At 42.0% G+C, this 25,190-nt stretch overlaps 4 protein-coding genes across 6 annotated transcripts; 1 reads left to right on the top strand and 3 right to left on the bottom strand.

Annotated features, from left to right (window-relative positions):
• Positions 1 to 6,106: 6,106 nt before the first annotated feature.
• On the top strand, positions 6,107 to 11,765 carry LOC135631369 (protein YABBY 2-like). 2 transcript variants are annotated; one of them, XM_065138983.1, is made up of 7 exons: positions 6,107 to 6,614; positions 8,117 to 8,236; positions 8,772 to 8,889; positions 9,206 to 9,254; positions 9,393 to 9,468; positions 10,960 to 11,091; positions 11,245 to 11,765. In XM_065138983.1, exons 1-6 carry the CDS (start codon positions 6,546 to 6,548, stop codon positions 11,083 to 11,085), a joined length of 558 nt encoding a protein of 185 aa, XP_064995055.1. In that variant the 5' UTR covers positions 6,107 to 6,545; the 3' UTR covers positions 11,086 to 11,091; positions 11,245 to 11,765. The 2 variants fall into 2 exon arrangements, with proteins under 2 accessions (XP_064995055.1, XP_064995054.1); XM_065138982.1 differs by lacking the exon at positions 11,245 to 11,765 and having other exon boundaries at positions 6,108 to 6,614; positions 10,960 to 11,211.
• A 2,424-nt stretch (positions 11,766 to 14,189) lies between these two features.
• On the bottom strand, positions 14,190 to 16,540 carry LOC135632024 (fasciclin-like arabinogalactan protein 17). Of its 2 annotated transcripts, XM_065140299.1 has the most exons (3): positions 14,981 to 16,540; positions 14,373 to 14,476; positions 14,190 to 14,276 (listed from the first exon to the last, which is right to left on the bottom strand). In XM_065140299.1, exons 1-2 carry the CDS (start codon positions 16,335 to 16,337, stop codon positions 14,403 to 14,405), a joined length of 1,431 nt encoding a protein of 476 aa, XP_064996371.1. In that variant the 5' UTR covers positions 16,338 to 16,540; the 3' UTR covers positions 14,190 to 14,276; positions 14,373 to 14,402. The 2 variants fall into 2 exon arrangements, with proteins under 2 accessions (XP_064996371.1, XP_064996370.1); XM_065140298.1 differs by having other exon boundaries at positions 14,190 to 14,476; positions 14,981 to 16,539.
• A 4,167-nt stretch (positions 16,541 to 20,707) lies between these two features.
• Positions 20,708 to 21,556, bottom strand: LOC135585961 (uncharacterized). Its single transcript, XM_065138984.1, has 2 exons — positions 21,260 to 21,556; positions 20,708 to 21,092 (listed from the first exon to the last, which is right to left on the bottom strand). The coding sequence occupies exons 1-2, from the start codon at positions 21,384 to 21,386 to the stop codon at positions 20,938 to 20,940; spliced, it is 282 nt and encodes a 93-aa protein (XP_064995056.1). The 5' UTR covers positions 21,387 to 21,556; the 3' UTR covers positions 20,708 to 20,937.
• Positions 21,557 to 23,610: 2,054 nt separating this feature from the next.
• LOC103975682 (uncharacterized) lies at positions 23,611 to 24,943 on the bottom strand. Its single transcript, XM_009390712.3, has 2 exons — positions 24,554 to 24,943; positions 23,611 to 24,415 (listed from the first exon to the last, which is right to left on the bottom strand). Exons 1-2 carry the CDS (start codon positions 24,878 to 24,880, stop codon positions 23,945 to 23,947), a joined length of 798 nt encoding a protein of 265 aa, XP_009388987.2. The 5' UTR covers positions 24,881 to 24,943; the 3' UTR covers positions 23,611 to 23,944.
• Between the last annotated feature and the right edge of the window lie 247 nt (positions 24,944 to 25,190).

The following is a 25,190-nucleotide window of genomic DNA, read 5'->3' as shown; positions in this document are numbered from 1 at the left end:
ACAGGGGAAGCACATCCTCTGAGATGTGTTGAGTCATTGGCTTTCTGACCCTCAAAGTTGGTCTCCACACTTTCCAAAGAGAAGCCCTCATTTTGCTGGTGTTGACCAGGTAGATATATATGCTCACATGTGGTGAGGGGTGACATGTTGTGTTCCTTGAAATGGCTTGCATTTTAACCTTGGCAGTGGCACTTGCTTTGCTTGAAATCAAAGATCTCTTGTATTTTCTCTCAGCACTTCAACCATCATCAGCCTGAATAATGAGATTTGGTCAAGGCTGAGAACCAAGAAATGAAAAGCTAATAATTATTTCCAAAGGAAATGTTATCATTCACTTGTCAGCATCATTCAATTTCCTTATCTTCCAGTCCCTACTTGGGCATTGGAAGATGAACAACTGAAAACCTCATTGAGTGATTCATGAATTCTCGGACCACAGTGAGAGTGATTCTTACCATGAATGTTCATCATGTTTAAGTGCTATATTAGGTTGAGTTTGGAGGAAACACTTTAAAGTCCACCTACCACATCTTGATTTCTTTACAACAGAGTAAAAAAGGATGATGGAGCAAGGCAGGTGATGACTCCTTGTTGGATGGTGATCTGTAAGATAATTCGGTACAGATCTTTTGTGAACAAGGTCTCACTCAATGACAGGTTCCAGCATCCATCAACCGAGGAAGGAAGGAACATGTCATAGTTACTCAAGAACCAATCTTTCAGCAAAAGATTGCTGAAAGAATTGAATGAGGCAGGGGATTCTTCTTAGGTTGTTTCAAAATCTTACCATAAATTCCACTTGTCTGAAAGGAAATCAGTAGGCCTACATTTGCAGTCCAGTTATCAATCCTAAATCAGAGAGTAGTCAGCTGCATTTTTCTTGGGCAAAGTTTTGTTCATTGACGATGATTAAAGAATTGTTAAAAATATGAAAAGAGGCCACTTTGTGAATCCAAGTTGAACAGCCAAGATCACAAGCAACAGAAGGAAACAAAATCTTTTGGAGAACCTAATGCCTGTTTGAGCTCTTGGCCTTGGCAGGATCTTAATGGCATAGGTTTGGCCACTGACCTCAGCTCTTCCACAGATGTGACACAAAACACCAACAAACGACAGTGGATTCAATCAATCACCGACCATTTGTCCTTGGCTGTGACTTGTTCTTTTTGATCCACTTCGAGGCCAAGAAGACAAAAGGAAAGGTTTCCCAGCTGCAGCCATCATCACTTGGCTTTATCTCCAATGGTTGCTGATTCCATCCCTTGTTGTGAGCCTGACAGTTGTTTAATGATAATGGCAAGGATAAAGATGTGGTGGTTTAGTGAGTGCAACAGTTTTGACACACTTTCTTGTTCTAATCTTCTGCCCTTCGATGTGATATCCAAGAAATATGAAATGCAGACCAAATGCTCCAATGAGTCACTTGGCATCTGCCTCTCTTGCATTCTACTTTGATTTGAAGGTAATTTATCCGAGTGTGTATGATGCCAAACATCATTGCACACTGGCTGACCACTTGTAATGTCAGCTTCGTCTTCTGGTAGAACATATTATATTCGTGTGATCTGGTGTCATGTATTGGCACCAAATCACACCAATTTGGTTGCAGAGCAAGAATGATTGTTGTCACCTGTTCGACTAGTCTCAGAAGTGAGCTCGTGAGAATAAATGTTTGATTTGCCAATGATAGGATGATTCCTGGAAGAACACTTGGCCGACATTTATCGAACATGGAAGCCACCATCTTAAAAAAGCAACACCTGCTTAGCAAGGCATCCACCCAACCTTCATATGCTGCTTTTGGAGATTAGACAATGCCATCACACTACCTAAAAATGAAATCTTGAACATTGGTTTGTGGCCAAGAGGTCACGCAAAAGCTCCTTTGTCAAAAAGAAAATGGCAAGGGACCCAGAGCTTAGAGCAGAGCTGAGCCTCCAGAACGAGGAGGGGGATGAGAGCTAGTGGGAGAAATTATGGCTCCATTTTTTATGCCTCACCTGAGTGAGGGACATGATGGCAGGATGAGGGTGAGGAGATTGGAGGTCCACACACCCTGTGGCCTTTGTGACTGATGGATCCTTCTCCTTTTTGATCTCCACTATGTCACAGGTCCCCAAGTTCATCTCATGGATGTGCCATGAGAAGAAAGCATCCTGTTCTATCCTTGGGGAGAGGATTCTGTCATCACATGGCCGAAAGGGATGGAATGCTCCTTACTCCAGTGATTGATGTGCTTCAAAATCTTTCCCCTGGAAGTGACCGATACATTGCATTAGCTGATTAATTATAGTTCTTCCAAGACAGTGAATCGAGAGAAGAAGATTGCTGCAACTATCTATCGAGCTTGATTGTTTATTTGATGGCATATACGATGAAAGAAATGTCAGATTCCAGCTGCTAACGTGCTGTCCACTTCAGGGATCAAAACAGGAGCTTGATTACACCAACCAACCACTATACTGTGACCCACTGCAGATCATCATAAATGAGTTGGAGCAGTTTAATGACCTAAATAAGACAGTCTAATGCTTGCTTGAATGCGAGTTTAGCAAGTGTCGATGTACACAATCTTACTCACTCGGTTTTAATCGAATGAACAATTTCTCCTCGGATCCAAGTGAATGCCAAGCAGTCCTCAAAATGTGGGGATGCTGCTGAGTGCACTACAGAGTGGGACATGGTCGAGTCCAAACCTGAGGTCCAGATGTTTCCCACCAAGATCTCTCAACATGATCCAAGTGGATTAGGTTTGCCTGATGCGTGCAGACCAACTGCAATGTTCACCAACTTGTCAGCAGCTGATCTTTGCAGAAACCTCGAGCCCTGTCCTCTGCCAAGATTCACCTTTGTACTGGCTCCATTCTTCCTCCGATTCCATGTTCATCATTCATGGCTTCCTGCTGGCCATTATGTTGGTGGTGGGAGCTCTCATTTTCAAGCTACAAGCAAAGCGACAATAAGGAGGGTGACGGTGCAACCTAAGGAGAAGAATCCTGAAAGTTCATTGGCAAGAGATGGAGATGCTGAATTAGGAATTCAGTCACTTATATATCACTGAAAGCTCATACAATGATCCCATCGAAGAAGTTTATAGACAGCACAGACCATTGAATCTGATCGAAAGTTCATTCGAGCAACTTCAAGAAAAGTTGCTCAAGCAAATGGTTTGTGAGCTGTGTGGCTTTGTGTCTGCAAACCGATGGCCTTTGGCGGCGAGGTTGCATCACCTTCGGCATGTTGCCATTCTACTTGGTGACTGTGGATGGAGTTGGCTCCACTGGACAACCACTACAATTCTCACAGCAAGATTGTCAAAGTTCAGAAACTACTGCTTTGAGTGGCCATATCCACCTTCAGAGGAAGAGAACTCCACTTGATTGGCCCATCACCGAGTCAATAAAAACCTAAGGGTGAGGGTTTTCCATGAATCTAGGTTTTAGGCTTTATTCAAATGCAATACTGGAACTACTCTCTTGGACACTTGTAGCCCTTTTCCATGATCAAATCAACCTTACCTCATGGAAAGAAAGGGACAAGTCTTTGGGATGCAAACTCTGTAGACCATTCTACTATAGATCTTGCACCCGGTGCTTTGTCCTCATCTTCCCAGTCTTCTATGTTGTCACCAAACCATCGTGAAGCTTTATGTGGGCACAGGAAAAGTTTACATTTATCTGTATGCATCTACATTGGTCATGAATGATTCTAAGATGAAGATGATAACACTCGCTAGATAACCAGTGATTTGTTCTCAGAAAGGGGAAGAGACCAGTGATTTGATGAGTTGTGATGACATTAGAGAAGATAACCTCACAAAAGGAATCCAAAACAAAATTGCTAATCACAATGTAAAGGAGATAACCTCAGCTTTGATGGACTTGACTGAGGATGACTAGATACAATTACTTGTGAGTGCTTTGAGCATTACTCATCACAAAGTACTTGGATGGAACACTTTCATGGATGACTTTAGCATGTGGCAACTATCGATTAGATTAGATGATTCCGATCGATAGATAGTCGAAGTCATTGATGATGATGATTTTGAGGTAGTCGACGAGAATCGACATGTCGATTGGTTTTAATTTCTTATATTGTAGTCTTAAAAATGCTAGGGGCAAAATCTAGGAATGACATCACTCTAGGAAAGGATTGGCTTTGTACATGGATGCTTCGGTTTTAGTAAATTGATCACGATTTATGATTGGATACAGACGAAGAATTTTCGTTGCTGAAGGAATTTAGCCGTGAAATCTCTCATAATTATTGTTAGCTTTTCTTCATCTATGAAACTTGGTACTTCAGAATATTAACTTGATCAAACATGCTCACTTGAATCTAAAGCCTCCCTCTTTTTCTTGGTGTTCTTGATGCAATTACATAGATAAGGTGGTCAGCAACAAATCAAGTCAAGCATGTAGTTAAGAGGGACAAACACTTTGCAGCTTTCTTTTATCTGTGAACAGTGTAGCATGTCTTGTTTTGTCAATTCTTGCATCCACTTGAGGTACTCAAATACTATTGAGGGAAGGAAAGAACCAAGGCATGCATCATATCAAGGGACATGGCAAAAAGCATGACTTAATACCAAGCTTATGTGGCTACAAATCCTTGATGTTAACTCTATATCGAGATATCAAGAGGAAGAAGTCAGTTTGATGCAGTGTAGCACATTGAAGATGGAGATGTGTTCTTGAGTGCCACTGAACAGTAGATTCTATCAAAATATGAACTTAACTGCTACCTGTACTTGACAGAGGAGGAGGCAAGCAGAATTAATCATGTTATATATCATGACAAGACCTATATATCACATCCATCATCTCAATCTTCACATGTGCTCCAGATGAAGGATCCAAAATGTCCAATCTATGTGATATTACATGGGTGATCTCATACAAAAGTTTTGAGCAAAGCTTGGGCACCTGGGAACAGCTGCTCATGAACATAAAGAAAACTATCAAAGGAATCATTAGAAGGACATGGTTGTAATGCTTGTCTTTTATGCTCATAGAATATACACTTGTGTAGCTGGAGATGTCTGCTGCTACTTCAAAAAAAATGGCAACCATTTAATTCAAAATTAAGTTCTCTCAAAAGATCATAATTAATTTGCAGAAGATTCACATGACATTTTTGGAGGTATTTTCTGCATTTTTCAGAGAGCATCAATGTTGGTAATAGAACTAAATCCATGTCATTTCCATCATTAGACAATGTTAGGGATGATTGAGATACATTAGTTTGTGATTAGATGGTTATAAGAATCCTTGTAGAGTCCATTAAAATGCCTCAAAGATGAACAAGACCAAACTGATGGTAGATACACTTGGAAGGACAAAGATCACACACACTGAATCCATGTCTAGTAGGGGTAATCTTTATGTTGTTCCTATCAACAATACAATCTGATCCAATTTTGACGTTTTGGGGAGACTAAATTGACCAATTTCGATGAATCTAGATGAGACATTGACATCTTCTTCGGTCATACCTCACTCATCACATTTGGATTCTCCCTTATCTCAACTTCAGAACAGCAGCAAAGACCCTAATGACAAGGAGATCTAAGCTCCACATTCCATGTGACCGTGAATCGATCCGACAGTCTACGATAAATGTGCGATAGTCGATCGATGATTGATGCTTTCGGATCACCAGAACTGTAGCAGACGTTTGGAACTTTGCTCATTATGCTGCATCTTCCTGAGTCGTCCATGTCAAATGTACGTTGCGCAAACGACAATTCGGGTCCTGTGAATGAAGGACTCATGCTGATATTTTGGAGCAACGCATGCATGTGCTTGGAAACAGCATTCGGACATGGTAATTGATCACCACAAGCCATGGTTAAAGGATCATAGCAATCTGATCTAGCAAACACTATTTCTTACTCTCTACTTTTTATTTGTTGACATCATAGATCAGTAGATGCTATATATTGTCAATCTTTCATCAAACAGTTTTCAGGATCGATCTTTGCTTTGCTAAATGATCGTTATAAGCTATCATAATGTGTGTCTAATATGAGGAAAAGTAGCTCTTATCTATAATCATCTACCACAATGGTATCATATGATAGGAATACATCCTTTGGAATCTATTGATGTTCTCCATGATCTTCTCTTGAAGGGATTAGCAATTCATTCACCTTCATCTCTCTCCATTAGAATAGTTCCTTGCCACCGCCCACATGATGTCGAGCTACAGAAAGAGAGAGAATGAAAAGCAAGGAAGAAGGATACTCTCACCCACTACTCGTTGATCCAATCATGGCCCCCTCAAATCTCCCTCAAGACCATCTTCTCAGAAGGGGCAGCAGTGTGCTGCCCCCACCCACACACCATCGTCTTTTGATTGTATCCCAGCTATTACAAAAGAGATCCGAGAAACAGGCGGAGAGAAGAAAGATAAGGAGAGCTTCCCTTTCATATCATAAGCTCGCCGTCAGCTTTGCTCCTCGGATCGTCGCTTGTGTCCATCTCCGTCTCCCTCGTCCTATGTGCGGAGTCCTCCTCCTCTTCGCGCTTCATTGATCGCCAATGTCGGCCCAAGTTCTGCCCGAGCACATTTGCTATGTCCACTGCAACTTCTGCAACACCGTCCTTGCGGTATCCATCATCCTGAATTCCCCTTTATTTTCTCCTCTCCTCTCCTCTCCTCTCCTCTGTCTCATCTCAGTTTGTTCCCGTGAATTTTCTTGATTCGATCCAAGTTCTGATCATATCGAGAAAATTAGTTTAGCTAAGCTACAAAAGCTTGAATCCAGAGCTTAAGGAAGTTTGCAGAATGGGTTGAGTTCTAAGTAATTCTTGATGTTAGCTGCGGGACGAGAGGAAGAGGAAGAAGAAGAAGAGGCTTGATATTGTTATGGAATGGGTCTAGAATGTTACATTTCTAATCGGATGATGTGACAAAATCTCATATCATGTCAAGATGATATCTTGCATGGACACATCATGTCTTTGACAGGTGAATGACATATAATATATTTCAATATCCTACCTTTGCTGCGTATTGAAGAGTTTCAGGTTGAGTATAGGTTATAGGTTGATGCTTCAGACTAAAATAGGTATACCTTTTGACCTCTTTGGATCCACTGAGAATCCATCAAGTGTCCTTAAAGATCTATTGCATGCCTTCCCTTCTAAATTTTCTATGTTGTTGTGTCTTTCTTGTGTGGTCAAAATCACTTTTTGGTTTCATAAAGATGTGATAAAGTTCCTCTCTTTTTTTGGCTCTACAAAGCAACATCAAATTCCTTTTGAATCAAGATGTGATCAGTCACTCTTCCAGTGAGCTCCTTGCAATGAGCAGATCTCAACAACTGTTTGTGCTTCTTTGTTCAGAAAAGATAGAATCCAACTTATAATGGTCAAGATCCTCTTTTCCTTGGAGATTTAGAACATAGGAGATTCCATCTCATTCAAGATTTTGAGACCACACTAAACGGCATGGGGAGTGGGGTTTTACGGCCAAATCTTTTTGGTCCTTTTTTCCTGGCTGGGTAATAATGGTGGCTTCAAAGCGGAAGAGATGAAAGATGAGATGAGTCTTCGAAAAAGAAAATGATGCTCTTCACAGGTTCTTTTTCTTTGCTTCTTCATTAGACCTATTCTGACTCCTCTGAACCCTAATTCTAGCAGGGAGACTGCACCCTTGTTTCCGCCCGAGAGAAGGTCCAAAAGTCCTCCAGGTATACGGAGCTCCTACAAACCTACAGATCTAAAGAACAACACAAAAGTGAGATACCTAAAAGTAAACCCATCCTTGTCGAAGATACGAAGAGACCCATCATCTTTTGTTGCTAATCTTGTTTCACCACTTTGCCTTTACTATGTCCTTTCTTCCTTTTCCTTCATCCTCCTCTTCTTCTTGTCGACTAACCTTCTTTTCATCCTGCAAATACTTTGTTTCTCCTGTGCATGCTGTTATGTTAGATTTGGTTAAAAATGGCTCATTTTTCTGATAAGACGAGCATCAATGCATCAAGAACGAGGTCATACAGAATGTTTTGGGTCATCAATCATGATATTTTCTGCTACTGCAGCTGAATGAAGTAGCATTCTTGAGATCAACTTACTATTAGTTTTGATCGTCTTTGATGATTCAGGTTAGTGTCCCTGGCAACAGCTTGCTCAACATAGTCACGGTGAGATGTGGGCACTGTTCTAATCTTCTGTCCGTCAACATGGGAGCTTTGCTTCAAGCACTTCCTTTTCAGAGTCTTCAGGTCTGGATGTTCCTTCCTATCCTGTGATTTCTGGAGGTGTTTGATCTACTTATTTGTTGGTGAATGTTTAAGGCACCAAGGTTCCGACATAACCATTCTTTTTCTTGATCTATTGCATTGCGATTTCTGGTGGCTGAAATAGAACAAGCATGATAATTAGATGCTCAAATCACTAAAACTATCAGAATTAGATGGAAGTTCTTAGGTTCGCTAATATGAAATCGATTGTTCTTTTTGCTTGAATCCAGCAGAAGCTTATTATAGTGAAGAGGTTAACATGTGATGCATCCATATATATATTGTGTACATAATGTAGGAAAATGACCTTCTTCATTTCTGATGAAAACATACCACAATGAAGTGAAAGCATGCTTGAAGGGAGAGCAAACTTCCAATGTAAATCAACTACATTGTTTTTCTCCTTGTAAAGGCAATTATTTTTTAGTTTTCAAGCACTTCTTAAACTTGAATCCAAAGCAAAAGTAGAATCTAACAATATCATCATCTGCTAATTTGGTGGGAGAGGAAATTGCAGACTCGCAGCATATGTTCTCAAGGAAATGGAGTGGAATGTGGATCACCTTCCAAGTGCAAAAGGACTTCATTGTTGTGCACAATGCCGAAGGATCAAGAACAAACGTTACCGATGCATCGTAAGCCTCTAAAACTCTCCAAATTACTCTCTTCTAGTATGTCGAAAGAATTGCAAGGAATTCTCAAGCGAACATCTCATGCAACAAAGGTTGGAGGCTTCATACTAATATGTATTTTTTAGCTAATTGAAGACCAACTACATTATGCTAACCTCACATAATAAGTCATCATAGCCCATTGCTTCCTACTTTTGTTCTTGGTGGTTGGTTTCATCTCTCTTTGATTAGACCATGGTGGTTAGCTTGATAAGGGCTAAGTTGACCAAGAACCAGTTGTGATCAGGCTATTAATCTGGTTTCTTTTATGCAAAACCAGCTCCAGAGAAGAGACACCGCGCGCCTTCTGCATATAACAGGTTTATCAAGTGAGTTTTGATCTGTTGTGCTTCACTAGTTTGAGCAAAATTTTATTGCAACATTTCTGCAGGACACTTATAATGGAAAATTTAAGCTAAATAAACATTGTTAGTATTTACTTTGCAAGTATTTAACTCCATGTTCAGGGAAGAAATACAAAGGATAAAGGCTAACAATCCAGACATCAGCCACAGAGAAGCATTCAGCACTGCAGCAAAGAATGTAAGTGTTCCATAATGTTGCAAAAGATGAAAAGGAAAGCTAAATGATATACTAAGATGAACTGTAGAATGAGCAGTATATCTTGGTCAATAAACATAGATTCTTTGGATCTCTAGTCCATTGCAACCTTCCTAAACAAACAATAGCAGTATCTTTCCTTCAGCCTCTCAGTGATTGGCTCTGGCTTACAGGAACTACTCCTCTTCTCTCTCTCTCTCTCTCTGGATGTCATCCATACAAATGATGAAGTGGCTGTCCTACTGAATATTACTCAGAAGAAGGGGAACAAGAATTACTGTTCTCCTAATGTAACATATGGATAAGAACATATAGGAAGTTACTGTCTTATAAAGCTTGAAATATTTCAATTCTCATTACATTTCAATGCTCACCTTTCAATATTTTGAATGTTCCATCAACACCAGCTGCCTGCAAACTATCAAGAAACTAGAATCAAGATACTGATTGCATTAGTATATGGAAAAGTTGTACAGTAATAACCATTAGGAAAAATAGTATACTTGAATCTGATACAAAGAACTTAAGAAAGATGCAATATGCATCTAACATTATCATGACATATACACTACCTGATAGTTGCCTCAGATAAAAATACAGTTGTTTCCCAAATCAAAGTAGTGAAGTTGAAATACCAAAATTTATGTAATAATGCAAAATTCACTCACGCATCGATCTTTAAAGAAATTATTATTCCAAGAAACTTTTTCTAGGATTGAATTGGTGATTTGATGACATAAATATATGTGCATAAGTAAACAAAAGGAAACCAAAATTGATTACATGAGGACTGTTCATCATTAGCTGGATTAGGCTTTAATATTATCTTTGTTTTAGCCATCCCATTGTCATCATATGAGCAGCATGCTCTTCAATCATAACTTGTTCTATTTATGTTGCTACATTGCACTTTACATTGTTAAGTTACAAAGTCATCCTTGCATCTTTACAAATACTTCATCACTATGCTACTCTAATTTCATCAGGACATCATGATCAGCAAAGTGCATAAATTATGAAACTTCATCTTGAATGCCCCTAGTGAGTTCATCCATTATGTGCAGATAAATTATACATCGGATATTGATACTTGATTATTATAATATTGCAATAGTTAGCAAATTAATTTGTGTTGGTAATATTGTTCTTACTCTGGTAGCTATCGTAGCATGCATTTCTCCCATCATATTAATTAGAAATCTTTCTAAAAGTTCACCATATTTTCATTATATATGAAGAATCGTGTTTTCTATATTTTCTTAAAACCAGTAAAAATTATTGTGTGCCGCTATTCATGCATTTCATTCATCGAAATAATTCGTAAACAACTTAATCTTTTGCTGAAACAGCTTAAAAGAATTTAAAATGGAGTACATGAACACAATTACAATCTACACAATAATCACTCAACACAGCAAAGATGATTCTTTTCATAATGTTCAAGCTAAATTTCTTTCCTTTTTTCACTTGCAGTGGGCACATTTTCCTCGCATCCATTTTGGGTTAAACATTGATGGCAATAAGCAAGCAAAGCTTGATGAGCCAGTAAGTGCACCGGCCAATACACCTGGGGGCCAAAAGGGTCACAGTTTCTGCTGATAATTAGTATGTGTAGTGAGTAGATGCTGTTCTGCAAGTCAATTTGTAGAATATGAGCACTTCATTGTAATAGAATGATCATCTAAGCACTTTGTTATTTAATGCAATTTTCTATGTTTATGCCAACCCAATAATTTTTCTTTTTTTGCTTCTCTTCAGCATGCCTTTGCACTGGAGATCAAATCTCTGATATCATCTAAATCTACAGATTGTGAGTTGTGCTTGAAATGTCCATGAAACACTTGCAGGCTGGTCTTTATTTCTCCTCCTCTGTGATACCTATCTAGATCATGTTGGGTTCTTGGATGTTGTGTTCATTAGTAGCTGCAGCAGTGGTGGCCCTATGGATTCTTTGCCTATGTCCATAGAGATGAAGTTGTAATCTAACAACGGACCAAAGATATACAGCTAGGGTTAGGTTGTTCTTGGGTGTTGCACATCCGAGTAGATAATGCATGGATGCTGTAGCCTACGAGTCCTTTGTCTATGTTCAGAGGATTGGACTTGTAATGAAGGGTTCAGCACACAGCTTGATGATGTGCTGTGGTTTTGTGAGAATGGCTTTTCTTCTCTGGGAAAACCTCACAGACTAATCCAATTGCTTCTTGAAGAGAAAGATGATACGGTCATTACTGTTCCTTCATTTCTCAACCAAACCAATGGCGCACTATAAATGCAGCTACTTCTATCTCTTGTGGGCAGATTTATCATCTAAATTGTAGCAGCAAATAGAGGGATACTAATTATCCTTCTCAAAACTGTATGAATGTCTTTGATATGTAACAAACATGATCTTAACATCATACAAATCATGTCACACATCTTGTTTCCTCCATACCTTTGACTTGGTTTAGTTGTGTCATTGGCAGTGATTTGTGAGTGTTATTATTGCTCATTGCTGTTCTTTCGGTCAATGCTTGAAGGATAATTTAATGTGTGAAAATGAGTGTAAGCTCAATAACTAATGCATGAGAGAGAGAGAGAGAGAGAGAGAGAATCACGGTGGGAATCGGTGGGAGAATGAAGTGTCACTGTCAACAGTGATTCAGAATGTGCGAGGGACTGCAAAAATCTGTAGCTCACAACATTGCAAGGACACTCCCTCCCTAAAATTTCTCGGTCTTCTTCTCTCTGCTTTGCCTGGGATTCCACAACAGAACCATTTTGCCAATCCACCAGCTTAAGCTGCAGCTTGCAGGCCTGCTAAAAAGGCGGCCAACCATGCACTTAATTTCAAGACTACATGAAGCTACTTGTACCATTCCTACCCATTGAACAAGCTGGTAAAGACATCCTACGTAGGAGATATGTGGATGCTTCCCGGAGATCCATTCCAATGGAGGAAGAGCAGGGAACACAGCCACTGGAGAGAACAGGCTGCACAGGCAATGTGCAGTATCCTCATCATGCTGCTCCACAGAGAGAAAGAAGTAAATGACTTTGACCTCATTACTCCACAAAAATGTTACAGTAGTCGAGACATGACCATCCTTGATTGCTTCCAAACATGCTGCTAATAAATCTTGGATGATGTATTCATTCCTGGCATCTTGAAGCAATATGCATCATCCAGCTGCTACCATTCCACTTGTTTGGGGCTTGGTGAAGGAGGGTGAGAGCTCACCATCAAGGGAAATTAGAGTGATGTTTACTTGCTATCAAACTCTTTAACTTACGGCATTGTTTTCCAAGAGAAATAGTACATGAGTTGTGTTCTAAGTCATACACTGTGACATCACTCTTTGGCAAATAGCAGCTCATTCTGACAACAGTTCTCCATCCAACCTTCTGCTTTGAATTCAATCCAACTCGATCCCCGCTCTGCTTTGAGATCAAACGTGCACAGCAAGTGTTCTACGACGAGTGCGTATGTTGCATACAGTATGCATCTGAGTTCTTATTTCATTGTGGGCTTCTGTGAGAAGATTTTAACAGAGATAAGGAATCAGTTCCTGCCTTCATCAAAGATCCAAGTCACGCACACGAAAAAAAGAAAAAGGAACACTGCCTTCATCATGAATGCAGTGTGCATCCAAAAAGCATGCAGCCATACCTCATCCTATCTTGTCCTCCGGAGTCAAACATTGCTAGACTCAAGAAACCAGATGTTGTGTGCTGTTGTGTTTAGCAAATAGATGGATGAGATCTGCAGGAGGAAGCTAGCAATGGCGTTCCTCTTGCAGCAACAGTAATTGATTCCCCAGGTGGACCAGATGCAGAGCTCATGAATGTCCGAGTCCCCAATAATTCTTGTGTTGAGCTGCTCAAGAACAGCCAATAATTGGCTGTCCACCTCCCTGTTCTGGGCACAAGCATAGCTGTGTTCTGAAAGAGACCAGCCTCCTCCTCAATTCATTGCAACAAAATGTTGGGGAATCCTCCATATTCATCATGTCCAAATAAAATCATTGGATCCATAAAGACGGGTGGCATCAGGATTCAAGAATGCAGGAGTGAAGGCCTTTAACTTTTAATCACAGTCACCTTTGTTATAAGATGTTATACATCTGTTTTGCAAGATAAACAACTTAAAATCGAAATCAGAATAGGAATGAAGACCGAATGGAGCATTGGCAAATCAAAATTATGGCTGGAGAGGTCAGAGATCAAACAGATTCAGCCAAATTCTGAATCTGAACTAGAAAGAAATGGTCAGCTTGTAGTTCACAGAATAGGACCTAAAGCAGGCCAACTGGAGAGCATGATCACCTGGTGACAACCAGGCTGGAAGAAGACAGCAGCATAGGAAGAGACAGCTATGAACACAAAAGGCCGAAGACATCAATCAACATGGTGGCATATTTGCATGTTATGCCATGTTTCCACTTTCCCACAATCATCATATGCAAGGCTATTTATTTCATGCATGATACAATTATCTTCTTCCCCATGAGCTCCAGCTCTTAAATCAGAAAACAATTCCTTTTCCTGAATCAGAAAACTCATTCTTCTAATTCTGCAATGTGAAATGAGTGGAGAAGAGAGAAGGCAGTGACATAGTGCATGATCCACACACCAACCGTTCATTCTTAAACAGAAGAATCTTTGAAGGCATTATTGCAGATTGACTTTGTATCCAAACAAATATGGCTGACAACAACAAAGGGCAAAAAAGAAGCATTGCCTATACATGTTCATACACCTCAGTAATCACTGGTATCAACACTGCATACACTCAGTTCATCCCCTCCCTGCAGCATCATCATTATTATTATTAGGTAAAGAATAGAGGGGGCATATACATCTCTCTCTCTCTCTCTCTCTCTCTCTCTCTCTCTTGCTTTTACCTTTGGCTTTTTGTTCTAATGTTTTCTCTCTTATTGGCAGGTGGCAAAGTGAGAACGCTGACCAAACGCCCCGAGCAGATTGCACCCAATTTCTAACAATTTCCCTGCATTAAATTGACAAAGAATCATATCTTAGTTTGATACCATGCACAATAAAAAGACATATGCCAACTTAATTTGGTCTTTGAGAATGAATTCTTAGGGAAAAAGTTGACATTTTCCTTAGGGAATGGTTCAGAGGTCAATGTCAAACAGGGTGGGATTTTGCAGTGCCACCAAGAAAATAATTCTAGCTTTTGAAGGTGACTAATCACCTGTTTGTGTTTAAGTAATATAACACGTTAATGGTGGAGATGATCACTTCATTGGACAAAAGAACTCTAAGCATAATTCTATGGCCTCTAATTTCTCATCTATTATCACCCTACAAAAGAAAAAAGCGTAGAAAAGATGATAGATGTCTCTAAAATCTAAATTGCTGTGTGTTCTTAGAATGAATAATACTGCAAAAACCACATTGCATGTAGAAGAGAAGAAATGGTAATAATTTGCTTCTAAAGAGAGGAAAAAAACTGAGGAAATGTAGTAGTAATGGTGATAATGATTACCTCTCCTGAGCTTGGCTTTGAGCTTGGCCTTGGCCTTGACCTGGGCGACCTCGGCCTTGTGGGCGGCGGGGGAGAGGAGGGAGGCGGGGGGCGCCTCCTCATCTGGAGGGAAGAGGACGGCGTCGATACCCTGCACGGAGATCCGGCCGTCGGTGTAGATGTCCGGGTCGAACAGGTAGGCGGAGCCCTCGCCGGCGCCGAACTTGACGGAGCCGTCGGCCTCCCGCGCCATCACCTTGTGCGGCAGCCGCAGCGTGTCGTACCGGACCTTCCCGAACCGCCGGACCGCGTTGTACATGCTCTCCTCCGTCTGGTACTCGGGGATCAGGTGGTAGTACATGATGGCCTCCGGCGCCCCGGGCTCGCTCAGCTGGTCCGCGGTCAGCCGCGCCATCGCGTCGTCGTTGGGCGCCAGCACCGTCAGCACGTAGCCCTCCGAAACCAGCCTCCCCATCTCCGTCGCCAGCGACGTCAGGTTCACCAGGATGTCCGCGAACTCGTTGTAGCCGCCGTAGAGGAGCAGGGTCTGGATGAAGTCCTTCACCTGGCTCTCGCCGTCGAACCAATGCTTGCCGGAGCCGGGCCCTGGCGCGGGGGCAGGGGCCAGCGACGGCCCGGGGGCCATGGCGTCGTAGATCGGGAGCACGGGAGGGGCGCCGGCCGGGACGGGCGGCGCCGGCTTCTTGAGGCGGTGCGTCCGCGGGTCCACCTCCGGCGCACCGGTAGGGAGCACCGCGGAGATCGCGGCGAGGCTACGCCGGCGGTTGAAGTCCTCCTGCACGGACCGGGGCACGAGCAGGCGCTCGATGCCGTGGATCACACCGTCCGGGCGCACCACCGCGTCCGGGTGGACCACAGCCGCGAGGCCGACCTTCCGGTCAACCGCGGCGCCAGCAGAGGAAGATGATGAGAGTTGGACGTGGTCGCCGGCGAGGGTGGGGCGGCGAGACTGGGGCCAGGAGTCGGAGGCGACGCGGGAGGGAACGACGTGGTAGAGGAGCAGGGTCTGGAGGGAGCGCAGGTTGCCAGGCTCGAGAAGGAAGCGCTTGAACTCGGGGTCGAGGTCGCGCTCGAGGGCCTCGTTACGGGGGGCGAAGATGGTGACGTTGTGGCGGCCGACGGCGGCCTCCAGCGAGGGGAGAAGAAGGGCCTTCTCTACCAGCTCCGCCAACTCAGTGTAGTGGGAGTCGAGGAGGGCGACGAGCACCGAGTTGGAATTGATCTGTCCGCCAGAGGCCGCCACAGGCAATGTGGCGACGGATTCGCGCAATGCAGGCGAAGATTCTGAGGCGGCCGCAGCGGCGGAGACGATGAGGAGGAGGAGCGCGGTAACGCCGCCGAGGGTGGCACGATCCATGGCGACGCCGAGGGCCGGGGGGAGGGGGACCTCTCGAGACACTTTTTATGGGCTTCCGCTTCTTCCTCTTCCTGTGCTGTTGATTTGGTGGCGCTTTGAGAGAGAGAGAGAGAGAGAGAGAGGGGTACTTGCAGCTTGTTCGCTTGTGCGCAGGCTTTGCAGTGAAGGCAGAGGGAGGAGCGGGGGCCCACCGGCTGGGTGAGACACGTGATCTCGACTCGTCGCCTGTAGATGCGGTAGATCTAAACATCGGCAACATCTAAAAGACGTAACTACCCTCACGTAGATCGCTAACCCAGTAATAATTCTGTGGATGGACCAGTAATTTTTCCGGACGTAAAAGAATAAGAGAAGTGCTAGAGGGACATGTAAAAGGACCTGCGAGCCGCATCGGGGAAACGGAAGATGAGCCGTCGGCGTTGCTTCCGACTTCGATGACCGTGCCACGCCGTAACCCCGCACGCGGACTTGCTTCGCTTCGGTGCTGAGTGTTTCCAGAGTCTTCTTTAATTTTTCTTTAGTAATATTATATATATATATATTCTTATAAATACAATTTCGAATTTCCTTATAAATCTGGTATATATATATCGAGTATGAAAACAGAAGGTGGGGTCTGAGACGCCAGGAAATTACTCGGGCGTGGGACCCATGAGAGGAAGGTGAGTATTCGAGGGTGGCTTAAATGTGAGGTCAGATTCTTTCTTTAGCCCTTTTGATTTGGTGATAATGGTGGGCCCGATCAGACAAACAGGTAAGCGAGTGGGTAAGAAATAAATGAACAGGGAAAAGCATCGTTTTGCCACTGTCGGTGGCTCTCTCCACGTCGCTTAGAATCATGGAGGAATGAGAAGACTACGAGAAAGAAAAGGAAAGAATTGGCATGTCTCGTTGTTACAATGTTGATCGGTGTAGAAATATGTTTGGCTTCCACCACCTACCATTAAACTCGGATTACAGTCATGAAAAGGAACGGGAGTAGCTTACTCGCTGCCACGTGCTGATGTGGTTCTTTCGGCCATTGATGTCCTAGTGCAGCTTTCGTTTGTTTCTACGTACTACATGTTTCTGTTGGCCATTAATGTCAAAAGGCCTTTCCATCAGTAAACCAATAAAATGCCTCTGATACTGCAAGCTTTAATCAGTAGATGCAAATGCAATCCACTTACTGACTTGATAGGCTAACTACTGTCTTTGTGGACTCCTCCTAAGTCAAGAGGCTTATTAATTATTAGAACAAATGCAACTCACTCCTCTTCTTCGTATAGAATAATAGCTAAGCAATTTTCACGTCGCATGGGTCTAAAAATTGATATATAAGTCTCACCAACACCTTGTAGGGTTCGACAGTAATAGTCAAACATAATATAATTCCATAACGTGCTCAGAGATGGCCTTAATTTTTCTTTTCCCCCTCGATTATTTAATCAATTAATAAATTGTTTGGCCAGCAGAGCCAATGACAACCAGCATGATTAACTATCAGTCTCTTTTGAGGCTGATGTGATTGAAATAGGCCATTCTTTGGATCAATGGAATGCACATCAAGTCGTCCATTTCTATCTGAATGATAAATATTCTTTTGCATCTCTCATTCTGCTTTTGTCTTATCAGATCACTTTTATTATATATATATTATTTTTCTCTTATCAGGTCATACAGTAATATTTTATTCATCAAGAGTAGGATAGGATAGGACGTAGAGAAAGATACTCCATGTGCATGAAAAATGAAGAGAAATATCAATTACTAATAAAAGGAGAATTATTGATGAAAGCTTTTCTTCTAATGATGGTATGTATATTCATCAAATCCCATTGAAGCTCTGAGTCTTGTCGAATACAAACTAACCAAGAAGGTTAATTCAAATCCCTGACATGATTATCTCAAGTCAAAATAGCATTAAATTTCCAGCCAAATAGCTTTACATCACACAATTTTAGGTTCTTGCTGTATCCTTGATTTCTTCTATCCATCAATGTTCTTTGATGAAGCAACATTTTTAGACTTTGGGCTTTAGGGGGGCCAATTCTATATATATAGCCGGGGGGCCAATTATTAATAACATAATGATATCTTGGAGCAGGCAAAAAGCATCTGGATTGGGTTTTTTTCTTTCTAAATCAGTTCAATCTGAATGATGAGATAGATTACATGAGGAGAATGACCAGCCTGTTATGCTGCCAACAAACTGTAGCAAGTTAAATGCTCTGATGAAACCTAACACAGTAAATAATATTTTCACACAAGTCTAAGAGGAAAATATTACTCTTGAATTTTTCAGAAGGTGCCTATTTGCTGCTGCTTCTGTGTAAGAAAAGAAAGAAAACCAAATTTCTACAATCTTCTATTTGACAATCCATAGTTGTTTGGGTACAAGAATTTGTTCTTCAGAGTTGATGCCACTAGTATCTACCTGCAGGAGATACGACATGGATGAGCTATTCTAACATCCGCCCAGGCCCTCAAACATCTTTTAAACCGACACACAACTTTTCTCTTCGGTGTTTACACCAATCTAAAGCAATCAAACTGAAGAAACGAAAACATAGAAGCCAAGATGTGTTTGGGATGACCAGGTGCCTCTGGATCAATCCTCTTATCCTCCATGCAGCTTGCTTGGAGGCAGCAGTGCAATCACTCATTCACACTTGGCAGCAAGAGAAAGAAACAAGGAAAGAGAAGCAATTTCCGTATACAGACTGTCGTCTTGGGGTGGGGGCGGCTGGGGTTCTACCTTACATGTGTTCTTTATGTAACTTGTAATCCCTGCTCTCTGGGTAATTCCATCTCGAGTGTCGGTTCAGAAGGCAGCTGCTTTGCTTAGCTTCATCAACTTCTCCTTCTCAAATCCATTATAATAATCTGTCCATATTCTATGGGCAAATTGATTCCTGGCCTTGACTATTCTCTTCGTCATCAAAACGATACATCCAACACCATCTCAGACTTCTCACAAAATATTTGTTGCTCTGGTAAAAAGCCTCAAACAGTTCGAATAGCTTGTTCTACTGCTCTTAAGTCTGACATTTGCTTGACTCTTTAGGTTAATGATGCAAATCAATACGAGCAAAATGGGTGTCAATATGTTTCTGGAAATTAAACGTTAAATGCCTAGAGAACTTCATGCAAATCCAAGGTAGATCAGTGTTAGCCATTTTCTTGACTCTATTTGATGATGCGAACCACCTTGCAATAATGAGTTGATCTGTCACAATCATTGAAAGACATAATACTTATAGTCCTAGTCTTTGCTACAATATTTAATCCAACTTAGACTACTAGGGAACATATTACCAGGAAGAATCAGCAATCATTACCTTTAATTTCTAGAGATTAATTCACTGATATTCTTCCTAAAATTACATATGGTAAATTCATGACTATTATTGTCTTACGTCCTCCCATAAATGATTGCATTAACCAGAAAAACTAGCAAAAGACTTCCCCAGTTTTACCCAACAGTATTCATGACAATTATTTTTTTAATTCCGACCATAAATCATTGCATTAACTAGAAAAATTAGCAAAAGACTTCCTTAGTTTTACCCAACAGTTTACAATGATAAGACCCTAATATAGCAGTACATATAGAAGCAAAATGTTAGGTAGAATGCTAATAGCACACACACACACACACACTCTCTCTCTCTCTCTCTCTCTCTATATATATATATATATATATATATATAGTCATAATAAAGATGCAGCAATCCAATGGGCGTTGAGATTGATATATTTGGACAAACAACTGATGGCAGTGGTCAGCTTTAGAAAATGATGTTCATACTTGTCAAGTTAGATTTGTACTATGATACTTTTCATTTGCCTAACCATCACTGTTCTTAGCTTTGGTACATAGTTTTGAATTTTCTAGACTTGATAAGTTCTTGGTCTACATCATCCACCTAAAACTTCTTTCATCTTTTGTCACTGAAGCTTAACTGACTTCTGCAAACTACTATGACCAATGCACAGGGAAAGGTACATTAGTTCGGTATTGTCTCAATGCACATAATTAGTTATCTTAAAGAAGTGTACATAACCATTGATTTCCCTTCACATTAGCCTCTCTTAACAGCTTTCATCAGGAATCAAAACTTCAAGTCATCACCATTACAAGCCTAGTGATAGTTATCATATCAATCAAGCAATCCAAAACACCATGTATATATGAAACCTAGAGCAGAAAGAGAAGCAAAGGAACACCTAGAATTGTCATCAGAAGAGGAGATATCTCTCAAGAAATATTTTGTTTCCATATGATCTTGGACTGGAATTCCTATCATGACAATAATTGTATGGCCTCTGTGATTTTTTTCTTTTCGTTCAAAAACTACATAGAGCCATCCGGTTCGACAACCAAGGTAAGAAATTGAATCCAGGGAATCCATTGTCGCAGCTATAATTCAGCAGATGGCACAAAGCTGTTGCCTTCAACATGTAGGTGTGGGCGTACTGACAGGGACATGAATCTAAGAGGATTCAGATACAGAACAGACTAATCCTTCCGATTTGCCCTATAACAAAAAATTCCACAAAAAAGTAGTGTATTTTTGTTACTTTGTACAACAAAATCTCGGCCAACTCCACCGATACTTTACAGGGACGACATCATCCTACGCCTCCGATACTCCTTATTGTTCGACGACGGCTCCATCACGTCGGGGGCAAACCTCACCTTCTTCTTCGGCCTGTTCCTTTCACGACCTATCCAAGTTCGATTGCAGAGCAAACTAAATGCTTGTACGTGGCCTAAACGACACAAATCGAGGAGGAAGACTAAACCGAGAGAGAACTCCACTTATCCACTACTCCCCAAACCAATCAGCACAAGAAGCAGTTCTCGAACATCTCATCAATGCAGTCGACATGAGGGAAAAACAAGAAGCGGAATCAAGAGACAGGTGGCGAAGACATACCGATTTCGGATTCGAGCTTCTTGATGAAATCGGAGGCGAGGCGCTTGTGGATCTGGAGGACGACGAGGGCGACGCTGCTGGAGACGGCGACGACCACCATGAGTCCCATGCAGTTGGAGCTCTCCATCTCCTTCTTTGGTATCTATGTTATGCCTTCCTGGTCCCTCTTCCTTCGAGCAAGACTACGAATCCATGAGGACGGAGGAGGAGGAGAGAGAATTGGATTTGGATTGGGAGAAGCGCTGCGAATGCGGGAAGGGGATGAAACAGGGAAGAGGAAGGGCCGGGAAAAGCAAAGGGTTGGGCTACATTTAGACGAGGGAGGACACGCTTTGGAATTTGATGAATCTTCGTTTGACTTCGTTCCAACAATACTCTCACCACTCATCGGGCGGTTCCCCAATTCCTTAGCTGGTCTTTGATTACCAAGAGATTGGAGACCGTGCGGGCCCGGGTAAATTACCCCAATCACAAGGCTGGTGTAAAAGATGAGGTGGGCTCGTTTGGCATTTGCTGAATTCTTGCTTGACTGTTCGAGAGGCCATCGTACGAGTGCACGTTACTCGCGCCCGTACCTGCTTTCTGATCCCCCGTGGGACCCACGTAGATGATTGAGTGGGTAAACAGCTGGGGTAAAAGTGGGTTAAGTTTAGACACACAACGAGTTCTCATTTGGCGTCGTGGCGCCCCCATCAGGAGAAATACTTGTCCTTGCCTGAGGACGCCTTGCCGTCGAACGGTACTGCTGGGCCCATCCTAGAATCCATTAACGGTTGAGGTAGGTGAAACGGGTACATAGCGAAGAGGACCGAGAAGTGTTGTCTGGAAGACATTCTTAACTGTCTCTTCGGAGGGACGCCACCTCGGCCGTATCGTCGGGTGACATGAAATGACCCAAATGCCCTCCTATGAGATATAGTTCTTCTCTTTTTTCTGGGTTGACTCATTTCAATTTGGATGTTGATGTTGACCGGATCAGTTTCCCAAAAATTTGATCCATGTAATTATCTTCATCATTCTAAAATAAACAAATAATGCTGCTAAAAAATTATTTATTTATTTAGTTAGCATGTGTCACCATAACAAACACAATTTATTTATTTGTTTGTTTGTCAACATGTGTTGACTTTGGATTTCCAAGTCAAACCAGTAAATTTCATCATCTTAATCCAAAAAAAAAGGGTTAATAGAACAAATGCAGTAAGATGATGGGTTAAATATCATGATTTTAATATTAATATTTTGCTAGTGGTCTAATCCATACATTAATTATATATGACCAAACATGGAGAAGTAGGGAACACACTACAGAATGAAGTCATAGTGTGGGGATTAAGGTCAAGAGGACCACAAAACCTTCACTATGTGGTTAGCACACATATCACACTGTATACTATCAGAAGGGTGGATCCTTCTAGAACTGAAAAATGTCAATAATGTGAGGTTACAGTGAGCTCGCATGTAATTAATGTGCCTTCAACTATAATGCAGTGCCAAATTTCAAGCTGAAGTTTGACACAGATGCATGGATAGCATTCAGTGTCAGAAAAGTTTGGGACCAGATGTCTTTGGAGGACCACACAGTAGATCGTGAGCAGAGCAGAGATAAGAAACAGTACTGATGTAGGACAGGAAGAGGAAGTGAACAGTAGAAACAGAGCATTCTTGAATTTTTTTCTCTTTTTTTTTTTTTTTCCTTTTTTAAGCTGTATCAATCAATATAATGAAACAAAGAAATGATCAATACACGTCGTCTTGCCTTCTTGAAGAAGTTGTACGAGTTTTTGTGTCTGTTCCTGATTCCAAAGTGAGCAAATATTGAGGTATTGGAAGATGGTGCTGATGAAATGGATAATGAGGTGACATGTGCAACAATTTAAGAACAGTGCAGCTGAAAGAGACTGTCTGATCCTTTTTGATGGCTTGTTAGGGTTTAGTTGGAGCTGAGAAAACCGGGGAGAGGTTGAGTAAAAACACCATAAGACACACCATAAGAGAGGAAGAAGAAGATAAGACACACCATAAGAGCAAAGTAGATGACTCCCAGATCTTATATAAGACATCAGACCTTCAAATCTTGATTCCTATGAGTTTAGAAAATGTTTCTATGGTCCAAAAATGAAAATTTGATGGAAATTACCAAAAATGAGATCTTTGAATTAGATCAATGCTTGAATTCACAGTAATTTGTGTTGGACATAACATAAACTATTGTAACAGTTACCAAGATTGTAAACTCATAACTGCAGTAAATGCATGATTCATTATATTTCAGCAAATAATGTGTTCTTGTTTCTCTCTCATGAGTCTCTTCTGCACAAGGAATGAAGGTATCTCTTCCAAGAACCAAATTTTACACAGTACACTGCACACAAAATTTTATTAAGAGGGCTTCAATAACAGAGAAAAACTAATAGGTAAGCTCTAATATCAAGCATTTGAGATTTTGAGGGACACTAAAATCTCAAACATGATGGAAAAGGAAATATAGAACATAACATGGATACATATTTTTCTTGCTGAGATGTAGACTAGTCTCCAAGCATTTTACACATGGATGCTGATTCCAGACACACTTGAACCTTTTTTTCTCAGCACATAGAGATGTGCTAATTATTAGGAGACACTCCCACACTATATCATGAAGATGAAGATGATGATCATCTCCCAACACAATTCATGTGGCTAGAAAACGTAGGGAATCAAAGCCTTGACTTGTTTAGGGAAGTTCTCGAATTTGGAGAGGTACCATCTCCTTGTTGCATAACTCCTGCCCATCAAGTACCAGAGTGTCCCCAGTGCAAATAAGAAGGAATACAGAGTCTGGGAGATGAGGCAGAACCCAATGAAAATAATTATCTCGAAAAGGTAATGTGGACAGATGACCAGTCCAAACAGGCCACCCTTTGGGATTTTGTATGTCTTGTCACCCTTCTCCCTGAGCTTGGAAAGCAGGTAATGGTGGTAGAAGTTGCCTGTGATCCCTACCAGGAAAAACACCTCCCCTGCAACCTTCAGATCCAGTTTTGGCCCTGGCATTCCCTGGGTGAGATACTGAGCATAGATCATGCACACAGTGCCCGTGAAATAACTTAGGGTTATCGGGATGACTGAATCCAGTATCATATTTCCACTGTATTGGTGGATGAACAACACCTGAAAGAATAAGCAGCTCAAGAGAACATAATCAAGATAGAGATGTATAGGATTTTTGGCAGAATATAGGCACAGATTCGGTGTGGGAGGGGGAAGAGAGTTCTCCATAATATTCCATCAACTCCTGGCTATGCATACCTCGAAGTCTCTCTTGAAGAAATGGAGGGCGAGGGCGAGGGCAAGCAGCCGGCACCGATCGTCGGCAACGACGGCGGGGACGGCGAAGGCGGCCGCGGCGGCCGCGAGCGCTGGCGTGTAGAGGAGCAGCATGCCGACGCGGCTAGAGACGCGGATCTGCTCGCCGGAGGGGCCCGAGCCGGCGTTCCAGAACTTGGAGTACTGCAGGTGTTTGCCCCAGGCCTCTGAGAGGCCGAAGTAGACGAGGGCGCCGCTGCTGATCGCGGTCATGGCCGTGATGATTGCCGAGGGCGGCGGCGGGTAGAGGAAGCCGGACAAGATCGACATCTCCTTCCTTCCCTACAAACACGATCGATGAAGAGAGAGAGAGAGTGCGCTTCGTGGCTTTAAGAGGCGAGCACGCGAACCACATGGCATTGACATTGGATGGACATTTTGATGCGAATGACAGGTTAGAGGAATATTGATGATGTGGCCTAATAGTGTTATGATGTGATCATTCTGCGATGTCCACATGGCAATAGATTCTTACTGTGCAAACACGATCGATGAAGAGGGAGAGTGTGTGCAGATGAGTGCGCGCGCGCGTACGTACGTGGCTTTAAGAAGGCGAGCACGCGAATCACATGCCATTAAC

The sequence above is a fragment of the Musa acuminata genome, chromosome BXJ3-2, assembly GCF_036884655.1.
Source record: "Musa acuminata AAA Group cultivar baxijiao chromosome BXJ3-2, Cavendish_Baxijiao_AAA, whole genome shotgun sequence".
Taxonomy (NCBI): domain Eukaryota; kingdom Viridiplantae; phylum Streptophyta; class Magnoliopsida; order Zingiberales; family Musaceae; genus Musa; species Musa acuminata.
Note: the sequence above shows the minus strand (reverse complement) of the source record. Positions and strands in the feature narration are given on the sequence as shown.